The 12,483-nt window shown below is 44.5% G+C and overlaps 1 protein-coding gene across 2 annotated transcripts in view; it reads left to right on the forward strand.

Annotated features, from left to right (window-relative positions):
* The window catches only part of Ifit1b (interferon-induced protein with tetratricopeptide repeats 1B), a 13,695-nt gene extending 6,882 nt beyond the window's left edge, over window positions 1–6,813 (forward strand). Inside the window, exons 1-2 of one of the 2 annotated variants that reach the window (XM_013017036.1) lie at window positions 4,283–4,332; window positions 4,715–6,813. In XM_013017036.1, coding sequence (XP_012872490.1) covers window positions 4,316–4,332; window positions 4,715–6,119 — 1,422 coding nt within the window. In that variant the 5' untranslated portion in view covers window positions 4,283–4,315 and the 3' untranslated portion in view covers window positions 6,120–6,813. Of the gene's footprint in view, window positions 1–4,282; window positions 4,333–4,714 lie in introns of those variants that run through there. The other variant, XM_013017037.1, reaches the window with a different exon arrangement.
* The last annotated feature ends 5,670 nt before the right edge of the window (window positions 6,814–12,483 follow it).

Consider the following 12,483-nt stretch of genomic DNA (forward strand, 5'->3'; position numbering starts at 1 on the left):
TCAAGGCTAGTGCTCTACCACTTGAGCCACAGCGCCACTTCCAGCTTTTTTCTTTTTGCTTATGTGGTGCTGAGGAATCGAACCCAGGGCCTCATGTATGGAAGGCAAGCGCTCTACCACTGAGCAACCTTCCCAGCCCCAAGAGCACTTAATTTTTAAACTGCTAAGATTAGCTCATTGTTTGAACCAGACCCTCATCTGCCTGCAAACTCCCAACTGCCTTCTTGCAGAAGGGGGTACAGCACATAGCAGGCTTCCATTTCCTCCATAAAACACAAGACCAAACACAAGAAGAAGAGACACAAGACCAAGACAAACACAAAAAAACCCAGCTGAGCTGGGGCCTCTCCCACCATCAGGGGGACGCCCCCCAACACAACCATACCCAGAAATCCCTATTGTATGACAGCCACAGAAACTGCAAGACTCTCCACAGTACAATAGTCTGCCAAGTGAGCCTCTCCCACTCAGTGCCACCAGAACCTCTCAGATTTGTCAATTGAGAGGAAGAAGGGTGGGGTACCCAGCACATCTACTCCCCTGTCCTCTTTAATTTCCAGATGGAGCAGCTCCCAGGTTTCAGAAAAAACATAAACATAATATAGGACAGAATACAGAACAGAGACACAGAGACTTACTTCTGGAAGCTTCCTAAGATGTTTTGATGGCAAGTCTGGCATTGAGGAGCTGGCTGTCAGAGTGGCAGAAAGACCACAGGGCCCTGGAACTTTCCAGGGGGTGGGCCTGTTAGGAAAATGGAGGAGACCGGAAAAGGAATAGACCAGTCTCTATCATCAATAGGCAAGGACTGTTTATTGAGGAACAGCGAGGGGCACAGGCCTTCCTGAGGGTTTGGAGGTTGTGCCAGAGAGTTGGGACAGAAGCTGGGTTTTTATAGGAGGTCCAAGCAAGGAGGCAGAGGTTAATGAAAAAGCCACTAGGTCAAGGAAGGTGGGGGCCTTTCAGTTAGGCCCACAATGGGGTGTTTACAGCTGGGCTTAGGTGGATTGCCCTGCCTGCACTTCAAACAAGTTTACACATACCTGGGATTTTGCCTGGTGCCTGTATGGGCCTGGGACAATAGAGTGGGGGTCAATCCTTCAGGGCCTCCCCTGTAGTGGTTTCCATCCAATGGTAGCCGGCCCACTGAGGCCATCTACCAGTGGTTTCAAGTAATCCCAAATGCCCTACTTGGCACTGGGGCCCCTTGTTGGGTGTCATATGTTGTAAGGTAAATCATCCCAGAAGCCACATTTTAAAACATAGAATATTGGAGTCTTTATTATACAGTTAACAGGCTGCAGGCTACCAGTTGTTACGAAGGCAGGCAGCACAAAAATACACATAACACAGCTAGGAAACAGGCTAAAGAGAAAAGAAATAACAATACCAACAAGCCAATTCAGCTCCAATGGAGAGCTGATTTGGGATGTCATGATGACTGGAAAGGAGCCAGGACACAGGACACAGGGCACGATCACAGAGACACACGTGCCATGGAGTCCTGGCAGCTAGGCTGGTTCAGGCCTAAACAGGTCCTCACAGGGGGCAGATCCTCAGGAAATTCCCAGTCTCAGACACTGGACTGACAGATTCAGTAACCTATCAGCCAAGTGCCTGTCCCTGCCTCCAGGGGTCTGGGCATGCCCATTACCTGGGAGACAGATAATGGGGGGGGGAGGTCCTTCCCCCAGCATGAAGGCAAGATGCCAGACCCTACTATCCACCATGTGGTCAATATGGCGCTGGCCAGACCTGGCCTCCTAAGTTAGCTTTATGCTAACATCTGAAAGAGCATGAGGCTAGTCATTTGAACATTGAGTTTGAAATATGCTTGTTTTACAAAATAAATATCTTTTGCCTGGTTTGTTTCCAATGATTAAACTGAAGAAAATATTTTCTGTTCAGAAACATTCTGGAGTTGGGGGCTGGTTGCTCACACCTGTAATCCTAGCTACACAGGAGGATGAGATCTGAGGATCAGAATTCAAAGCCAGCTTGGGCAGGAAATACCGGGAGACTCTTATCTCCAATAAACCACTAGAAAACTAGAAGTGGTGCTGTAGCTCAAGTGGTAGAGCACTCGCCTTGAACTGAAAGAGTTGAGGGGCAGCACCCAGGCTCAGAGTTCAAGCCCCACGACTGACAAAAAAATAATCTGGCTTGCTCTCTGACCCAATCTGATGTGGCAGTTCATAGAAAAGAAAAAGTGTAAAAGGGACTCTTCCACAAAGATGCATTTACTAACCAATGTCTGTACTATTTTGAGAAGAATTGCAAGCCAGCGACTGCAAAAGAATTCACCATGACAAATGAAGGAATCCATGAGCGTATATTTCTTTGAGTCTGGCTTTCTTTATTTAATATGATTTTTTCCAAAGTATTTCCATTTCCTTAAAAATGAGGCAATGCCATTCTTTCTGATGGAATCATAGAATTCCATTGTGTACAAATACCACATTTCTATACTCTGGTTTCTCTTCAGATTGCATAAATCTTTTGCCTTTTACAAATACCACATTTCTTGATCCATTCATCCACTGAGGAGCATCTGGGTTTATTCCATATCTTAGTTATGGTAAACAATGCTGCAATAGACATGGTTGTGTAGGTAGTTTCAATGTGACCTTGTTTGTGGTCTCTTGGATAAATGCCCCAGAGTAGGATTTCTGGGTCATAGGGAAGCTTTATGTTTAGTCTTTTGAGGAACCTCCATATTGCTTTCTAGAGTGGCTGAACAAGTCTACATTCCCACCAACAGGGTAGTTGAGTCCCCTTTTAGCCACATCTCCACCAACATCTGTTATTAGTTTTCTTGATAATAGCCATTCTAGCTGGGGTAAGGTGGAATCTCAATGTAGTTTTGATTTGCATTTCTTTTCTGGCCAGAGATATTGAATATTTCTTCATGTGTCTATTGGCCATTCTTACTTCTTCTGAGAAGTATCTCTAAGTTTTTAGCCCATTTATTAATTGGGTTATTATTTATTTCATGGTTTATTTTTGGGTGGTTTAAATATATTAAATTATATTTTAGATCTGATGTATAGCTGGATCTACAAGTTAACACACTGGCTAGTAAGAGAAAAAAAATACTAAGACATAATAAATCGTACAGGTTTCTACAACCTCTCCCCCCACTGGAGCCCCTGACCTAAAGCAGATTAAAGGAAGCCCATGTCAAAATAGTTTTGGTCCTATTGGTGCAGGAGAGAGAGAGAGAGACATAGAGACAGAGAGACAGAGAGAGAGACAGCGAGACAGAGAGATACAGAGACAGAGACAGAGACAGACAGAGAGACAGAGATAGAGAAAGAGAGAGGTGGGGAGAGAGAGAATGAGCTCCTCCCTCCATGCATGCTCACTGAGCACAACCACTGAGGGGAGGGGATCCAAGGAAATATCTGAGGACCTGTAACAAGTACCCTTTTGCATATGGGATTGTAATACTCATAATTCTAATAATTTACCTTCCACTAACAGCCGAAGGAGGAATATCAGTCTTCAATATTGCTATTTTAGTATGTGGATTTCTGCATGGCAATCTATCCCACACTTTTCTTAGGACCCAAGCCAAAAAGAAGATAAATGTTGATAAACAATTATCTATGGGAAAGAATAATTCTCTTCTACCAAGGTGGGAAGGGAATTCCTGTAAAGTTGTTGAAGTCTACCCTCCATTAGGGTAGACATTTAGTACACTTTCCACTTAGCAATGATCTTGATTAGACATGTGAAAGAAGGATTTTTTTTTTTTACATCTCACAAATGTGCTGGCTGGGTCAGAAGCTGAGGTTCCTAAGATTGGGAGAGACATATCTATAAGGTTTAGACAGGTATGTCTCCCAATATTTTAGCAGCTCTAGAATAATGGCTGTCTGTGCAAATGATTTTCTTTGGACAGCACTGTCCTCATCATACTTGGACTACAGTGAGCAGAAGAGAAGCATTTGAGTCAAAAGCTCTTCCCAATGACATATCTTGTAGAACTGGTGACTCTTTGGGTTAGCAATTTTTAGGTACAATAATTTTACTTCTGATCTCACCCCTCCTCATCCCAACACACACACACACACGCGCACACACACACACACGCACACACGCACACACACACACACACACGCACACACATACACACACACACACTAGATTGTATTGGGTAATATTTCCAGGTCACAGTTGGTTTCCTTCTTTCCTCACCCAAACACCCTACAAAGCAGGCTGCCTGAAAGCAAGAACAGTCTCAGTTAAAGATGTCATCCTTTGCAGATGCAGGTCCTGGGAGTGGAGAAAGAAAACCATTTTTACTTGTTGGATGCATGAGAAAGAAGAGTAAGGACCTTGCTCGATGGTTAATTCTGATTTTCTACTTCTTCTTTAAGCATTATTGGTATACTGGTCTTGGAAGGAAGCAGGAGTAGAAAATGTTTTCCAGTGAAAAAGATGGAGCTAAGATTACATTGATATTAATGGAATTTTTTCAGCTAAATATTAGACGTAAGACAACCAACACCATTGGAAGCATAGCATTTCTTCAAGGTTTTTATGTCAACCTGCTTTGTTTCATATGATAAGAATATCAAAGGCAGAAAGAGAACAAATATTGGGAGACAAGGATACTGCAGGGGGGTGTATTTAGTGGTTTAAAGTGCTGGACTGATTTCTAGTACATATAACGTAAAAAAGAAGAAATAACTGTGGTCAATTTTTGCAGTCAGGAACATCACAGAACTATGATAGAAGAAAATTGCAATCAGCTGAGATGTCACTTCACATGGGAGCTGGTGGTTGAAGACTCCGCAGTACCTGACTTAGAGAACAGAATCTGGGAAGAGATTGAGTTCCTAGACACCAAATACAACGTGGGAATATACAACCTCCTGGCCTACGTGAAACACTTGCAAGGCCAGGATGAGGACGCCCTGCAGAGCTTGAATGAAGCCGAGGATCTGATCCACAGAGAGCATGCTGACCTGTCAGACATAGGCAGCCTGGTGACCTGGGGCAACTATGCCTGGCTGTATTACCACATGGGCAGGCTAGAAGAAGCCCAGACTTACCTTGACAAGGTGGAGGACACTTGCCAGAAGTTTGCAAGCCGGTTTTGCTATAGCATGGAGTGTCCTGAGATGGACTGTGCAGAAGGCTGGGCCTTGCTCAAGTGCGGAAGACAGAACTATGTGCGGGCCAGGGCTTGCTTTGAAAAAGCTCTGCAAGTGGAGCCTGAAAACCCTGAGTTCAGCACTGGATATGCCATCACTCTCTATCGCCTGGATTCTGATCCCAACAATGTTATTTCTCTAAACCCCCTAAGGCAGGCAGTTAGGCTCAATCCAGCAGATACTTACATTAAGGTCCTCCTTGCCCTGAAGCTCCAGGATGTAAACCAAGAAGATGAAGGAGAAATGTACATTGAAGAAGCTCTTGGCAGCACAACCTCCCTGATGTACATCCTTCGATATGCAGCCAAATTTTACAGAAGGAAAGGCTGTGTGGAGAGAGCTCTTGAGCTCCTTCAAAGGGCCTTGCAGGAAACTCCTTCCTCTGCCTTCCTACACCATCAGATAGGGCTCTGCTACAGGTCACAAGTGTTCCAAATAAAGAATCAAACAAGCAGAGGGCCTAGAGGGCAAAATAGAGAAAATATAAATAGCTTAGTTCAGCTGGCTATACATAAGTTTCAAAGGACATTAGCACTGAAGCCTACGTATGAGTTGGCCTATGTTGACTTGGCTGAAATGCATGCAGAAATAGGTCAATACAGAGAGGCAGAAGACAATTTTCAAAGAGCATTAAACATGAACAACTGTGCTGAAGACAAGCAGCAAGAGATTCATCTTCGCTATGGCAACTTCCAACAATTGCACCAGAATTCTGAAGATAAAGCCATCACTCATTATTTAAAAGGACTAAAAATCAAGGAAATTTCCTATGCCAGGGGAAAGCTCCTCAAGGCTTTGAAGCAACTGGCTGAAAAACATCTTCACCACAACATACAGATTGTGGAAAGCCTCAGCCTCCTTGGACTCGTCCACAAATTGCAAGGGGACATGAACAAGGCCCTAGAATGTTATGAGAAGGCTCTGAGGCACACTACTTTTCTGAACCCTGACTTCTAAAGAACAGCTCATTTCTAACTTAATACAACTCCTATGCATTGTTTCGATCTCTCACAACAAAGCCATAAATGGCAACCAGCACTCACATTTAGTCTCAGTGTTAAAAATTCAGCAGCTATAAACACATTTTCCTCACATAAAATCCAGGGTCAGCCTCTGGAAAAAACTTTCTCAATCTAGGAGGCAAAAGCTGAAGTTAACTGCATACAAATGAACTCAAACAATAACTGATCCAGACAGACACTGCAATTGTGGAATTAAGGATCCACTTTATTTTTCTTTTTTTACATAAAGAATATGATACAGACCAGTCAGGATCGAACATTCTCTGAACATTTGCATCCATTGTTTGCATAAAGAATCTGAGTGATAACTTTTGGTGGGAATTCTTTTATTCACTGCTTCTTTCCCTTTGTTTGAGGAAGGCTGCCAGAACATATGTGGTAAATTGCTCCTGGTTGAAGCTATATCTCCAATTGAGTTCAAGTAGATGATCTCATAAACCCTTTCCTATATATTTCCGGTTCCATTTCCAGGTTTATTCCTAAAGATTCTGGACCCAAGAACCCACCCTGGAAACAATTTGAATCAACTTGAGCCAACTGGACCTGGACCAGCTTCAACCATTTTCCTTATAATTTTCTTTTGGGATGAATAGCTTTAGTCTGTTGTCCTGGAAAAAAGAAGACTACAACATCAAAACTTTTGTTTTTTATTTGGAAAGGGGCCTTCAGCCTTCAACCATCTAAAAGCAAACCAAATGAACAATGATAAGATAAAACAATTTGGGTGAAGAATTCAGAAGTTTGCTATAGCATTACTGGCACTACTGTCGCCAGCACCTGCTGATTGGTGAACCCAGGCTTTAGCTGGGTTCAGTTCTGCTTCAATTATGCTTCTGGGTTCAATTCTGCTTCTTATTTATGTGTATCCAGGTGTTGTCTATCCCAAGAGATCTACATGATACAGACACATTACTGGACATTTGTTCACAGCTAAGATGCTTGTTGACGTATTCGGAAAAGTCAAAGTAAAGGCACAACCAGTTTGGGATTCGCATGCTGAAAATGGCACAGACAACTTCCAATAGTGCCTAGGTGTTTAATTGGAAAGTGTTTGATTATAATCTCCAGATTGTGACTTGATACTATTCAGTAAAATTTGTTAAGAATGCAAAATTTTCAGTGCATTTTGTTGGTGGCATTAAAAAGGTGTGCGTTCTATATGTGTGTGGAAATAGAAAACTGACACAACAACTTTGGCAGAACCAGAAGGCCTAAATGAAAGGGGTCCCTGACAATAAACGTTCAAAACAGTCTGCTAGAACAAACACTTCTAGGACAGTCTGACTCACTAGGTATGTGACCTTGAAAAGTTATTTTATCTTCTCAGCTCCTAGATTCTTCATTAGTTAGACAAGTTGCTGGGCCTCACTGCAGATCAATTTCCTCACAATCTTCAAAGTGGGGTTGGAGTCATTCATATTTTCTTAAGACTTTTCAGATGATTTTAACGTGTAATGGACTTTGAAAACTGTTAGTGCTCTGGTTTTGAAACTCCTCATGTATACATCACCTATAAGGTTTGTTAAGACAATAATTCCTAGACACCATCCTCAGAGTTTCTGATTCAGAGGTAAAATAGAAGGTTCTTAGAATTTTCATTGCTGCCAGGTTCCTGATGCCAATACTGTTGGTCCCAAAACCACACGCTAAGAAACACTGGCCAAGACAACCTCTAGTATACCTTTTTAATATTTTCTTTGGCCCACACTGAAAATCCCTAGTAAAGCCCAGGATATAGGATTTGGAAATGGTCCAAGTGTAAGCAGTTTTTGGCACCAGGCATCAACTCCAGAAGTTCTACATTTCAGGTCCAGCCTCTTGCTCCTACATGTCAAATAAAGAGACAAGGGCAGAGGATGGAGTTTATTATATGGCACAGGTGCACTAGGGGAAGACAGCATTTCAACCTATTTTCAGCTGTCTTCAGGGTATAGAAAAGACAGGTATGCAGCAAGCATAGGGTTTTCCTGGTTGCTAAGGCAACAAGACCAGGGCCACTGTCCAATTTGTAGCTCTGCTCACAAGACCCACCCAACTCTTACCGGGGTATTGGGGCATTTTAAACATAGGGTAGGTTTTGTGGACAGAGCTACAAATTGGACATTGGTCACATACAGAGTTGGCTGGGCACTGGTGGCTCACCCCTGTAATCCTAGCTTCTCAGGAGGCTGAGATCTGAGGACCGAGGTTCAAAGCCAACCCCAATAGTGCACAGGATTCTGTAATAACCAGTGGGGCCCCGGTAATCAGTGGGGCCCTGATAATCAGCGTGGCCTCATGGCCCGGCCCACTAAAAGGGACAGGGCATCAAGAGGCAAGCCTCAGGGCGCCACAAACTGGGCCACTGGAAGGGGTCGTCACTGCCCCACGGGGCGTGCCCCTGGAGGGGCGGGGCATGCTGCCAGCAGGGGTGGGGCGTGCTACTAGAGGGGGTGGGGCGTTGAGCCCCACATGCTGGGGATTGGACAGGGGCAGCTTGGGGGAGGAACATGAATGGCAGTTGGAAAACCGTTAGTCCTGAGCAGGAGGGTCAGCGACCAACAGAGTAGTTAGGAGTGGAGGGAAAGATGGCAGGAGGGGAAGCCTGCTGGAGCAGAGCAGGGCAGGCCCGTGGAGGACAGGGCAAGCCTCAAGAGGCCATTTGGGACCTTCCTCTAGAGAGGCCTGTGGAGATGCTCCTCCCGGAGCAGAGCAGGGCAGGCCTGTGCAGAGTGGAGAGGCCTGCAGAGGAGGAGGAAGGGAAGAAAGGGAAAAGCCTTCCTCTTTGGAGGTTTGGAGCTCTGGAGGTTTGCAGACCAAGTAATGAAGGTCAGGCTGCCCATTGGAGGCTTGGAGGTTTGGTGGATGTAAGACCTCTGAAGAGTGAGACAATCCACCGAGGCACAGTTAAAGATAACATTTATTTACACTATTCACACCAGAAAAGGGTCCTGCAACTATCTTGTCCTGGGCTAGATACCCAGAACCAGGAGCAGCCTCAACCACAAACCTTCAAGCCTCCAATAGGCAGCCTTGACCCCCAGATCTTTATTAGTTGGTCTGCAAACCACCAATTAGTCAGTCTGCAAACCTCTAACCCCAGACCTCTAAAGTGGTTGAGGCTGATCCTGATTCTGGGTACCTAGCCCAGGACAAGTTAGTCACAGTACCCCTTTCTGGTGTAAATAGTGTAAATAAATTTGTTATCTTCAGCTGTTTCTTGATGGATTGTCTTGCTCTTCAGAGGTCATAAGTTTTGGAGGCCCAGTGAGATAATCCATCTGGACAGCATCAGCCCTTGGCCCCTGGGAATCTCCCTTGTAGGTGAGCATCTCAGCCCTCAGGGGTGAGAGCCTCCTTTGGGTGGATGGACCAACGTTGACAAGAGTCATTAGGGAATCCTCTAGTAGTGAGTCTGGGCAAGCTTGCCAGCCTGTTTCTGGGGCTGTCCTTGAGGGGACATCTGGGACCTGCTTCAGTCATCTGGGGCTTCCTTGAGCCATCTGGGACCTCCTTGAGGGGTCATCTTTGAGAGGTGTGGGACTTGTGGGTTAAGAGTCTGTGGCTATTTGTCTGTGTGTATTTGCTGATAATTCTGTGTCTTGTACACACCTTTGCTTACTTCTTTTTTCTAGGATAGTAGAACAATGTCCTAAAGCTCTCGTAATGGAAAAATCTTCTCCCCCAGTGTCAGCGGATCCCACAGAGGAAGACCCACTGGTGTACTCTCCCTCTTATTTTGTGCCATCAGCACCTCCGATGTTAAGTCCCCCCTATACCAGATGTGGTTCCTTGTACCAGTCTGAGGTGGCAGAAGGTGGTGCAGTCCCCTTATTACCCTTGAGACAGGTGCATGGGGGAGATGGTAGGCAAGCCCCCTTTCTAGTGTATGTTCCCTTTACAACTAGTGACGTATAAATGGAAACAGCAAAATCCATCCTTTTCTGAAAAACCCCAGGGCTCACCTCCTTATTAGAGACAGTATTTTTTACACACCAGCTCACCTGGGATGATTGTCAGCAACTTTTACAGGTGCTTTTCACTTGGGAGGAAAGGAGCAAATCTGTTATAGTGCCTTAAAGATGGGTGTGGACCAGATGGTTTACCCACTGATGACCCAGTCTGTTTAGAGTGAGTCTTTCCCCTGACTCACCCAAGCTGGGATTACAACAGCGATCGAGGTAAGGAGGCATTTACCAATTATTGCCAGACTCTGTTAGCAGGGATACGGGCTAGGAAACCAACTAATTTATCTAAGGTGAGACTGTGTAGCAGCTCCCCAGTGAGTCTCCTGCTGTTTTTCTAGAATGTCTCTTGGAGGCCTATAGGACCTATATGCCTATAGATCCTGAGGCCCTAGAGAATCGAGGAGCCCTAACTATGATCATTGTCACCCAGTCAGCCCCAGATATTAGAAGAAAGCTTCAAAAGTTAGAAGGTTTTGAGGGAAAAGTGTTATCTGTGGTTGCTCAGCAGGTGTTTGATAACAGATACTCCCTGGAAGAAAAACAGTCAAAGAAGGAGTTTCAAGTTTTGGTAGCAGCACCAGAACAGGGATCAAGAAACCCTTGGCAAAGACAGTACAATTCATTTGCACATGCAAGTAGGGAGCCTCTAAGATTTGACCAGTGTGCTTATTGCAAGCAAAATGGACATTGGAAAAAGGAAGGTCCGAGGAGGAGAAAGATGGAAAATGATAGGTTAAGTAAGCACGTTAGCCATCTGGAAACAGTAAAAACTCACAAAGAGGTTAAAAGTGCATTGAACAGCCCACTGGAGAAAACTAAGAATTATAGGATGTGAAGAAAACATTTGGAGACATAAATCAGGAACTTGTAAGAATCAAAGATGAGAACAAAATGCTCAGAATGAACCTGGAAAACACTCAGAATCAAATGAAATCCAAGTGCATCAGCCTAGGTGAGCACGAGGCAAGGCTGGGGGCTACAGGTCAGAGGCTGAAGGAGGCACAGGATGCCAATGCTACCATCCTTGCTGACTACAAGCAAAGCCAAGAGGAGATTCTAATGCTGCATGCAGAAATCAAGGCCCAGAAAAAGGAGCTAGACATGATACAAGAATGTTTGAGGCTGAAGTCCATGCCAATTACAAGCTTTGGAAAGTGTGAGTGGAAATTCAAAGCATCAGAGAAGTAAAAAAGCAATTAGTGGAGCAGACACAGAAGTGCCATACCAGAGAATAAGAGGCTAAGAAAATGAACAGGAAAACATCAGGCTCAAGAATAAGATTGTTATTCTTCACAAAGAGTTAAAGGACACACATGCTCTGATGGAGAATGCCTGGGAAACTGGAAGAGTATTAGGCAGAAAAACTGAAGAGCTAAACCGTCGAAAGGTCTGTCACAAAAATACACTGAAATGAAAAATGAGAAAGAGAAGCTAGTAGAGGAAAAGACCAAAGAGACTGCCGAGAGATCCTCACCATAACTATAATGCAGAAGCAGCATGTCCCAATGGAAAAGGTGGAGGTGTGAAAAAACTCAATAGCACCATTGAGAACTTAAAAGAGGAGCTGAAGACAAGCAAAGGTGCTGTGAGAAGGAGCAGCAGTTGGACAGTCAAAGGAACTCTTCTGTGACCCTGGTAGAATACTTGCAGGTTAAGGAGGATTTTGAGCAGGAGATCATGAAAGCGAGCTTGAGAGAAAAGGAGGAGGATGTAATGGAAGAAGTCTCCAGACTGAGGTTAAGAGTACTAAACAGGAGTTAAAGTTAACTAGAGACCCCTGAGGTTCAGGGAAACAATCAAGGTGATCAGGTAGCTCGGGAGGCCACCTTAAAACCATTGGGGCCTCTAGAGCTACTAGTCATTAAGATTAAAGGAAGAAGCAAAAACAGTGGTAACAAGTGTGCAAATATAGAGACTGCACTTGTGAAAAATGGTTACAGGCTCAATTATATCTGGTTATTTGTCACCCTGGTAAATTGCCCCGGGGCCGTTGCCTAAAACTGTCTTGAAAACCAATGGGGCCTCAGCCTGACAAGCCTAATATAGAAAGCTGCCAAAATGCTAGAAAGCTGGAACACGTGGAGAGGGTGCATATATGCGAGGAACCCCACCTGGTGAATTTTGGGAAGTGGACTTCACGAAGGTAAAGCCTGGAAAGTATGGGTACCCGTGTCTGTTAGTACAAGTGGACACTTTGTCAGGCTGGGCTGGGCATTTCTGACAAAATCTGAAACTGCTCTGGTAACAGTTAAAAAATTACTCTATGAAATAATGCCTTGATTTGGCTTACCCTTAGTAGTTGGGTCTGACAATGGCCTGGCCTTTGCAGCCCAAGTTACTAAATTATTAGCT

Source organism: Dipodomys ordii, unplaced genomic scaffold (genome assembly GCF_000151885.1).
Source record: "Dipodomys ordii isolate 6190 unplaced genomic scaffold, Dord_2.0 Scaffold34, whole genome shotgun sequence".
Taxonomy (NCBI): Eukaryota; Metazoa; Chordata; class Mammalia; order Rodentia; family Heteromyidae; genus Dipodomys; species Dipodomys ordii.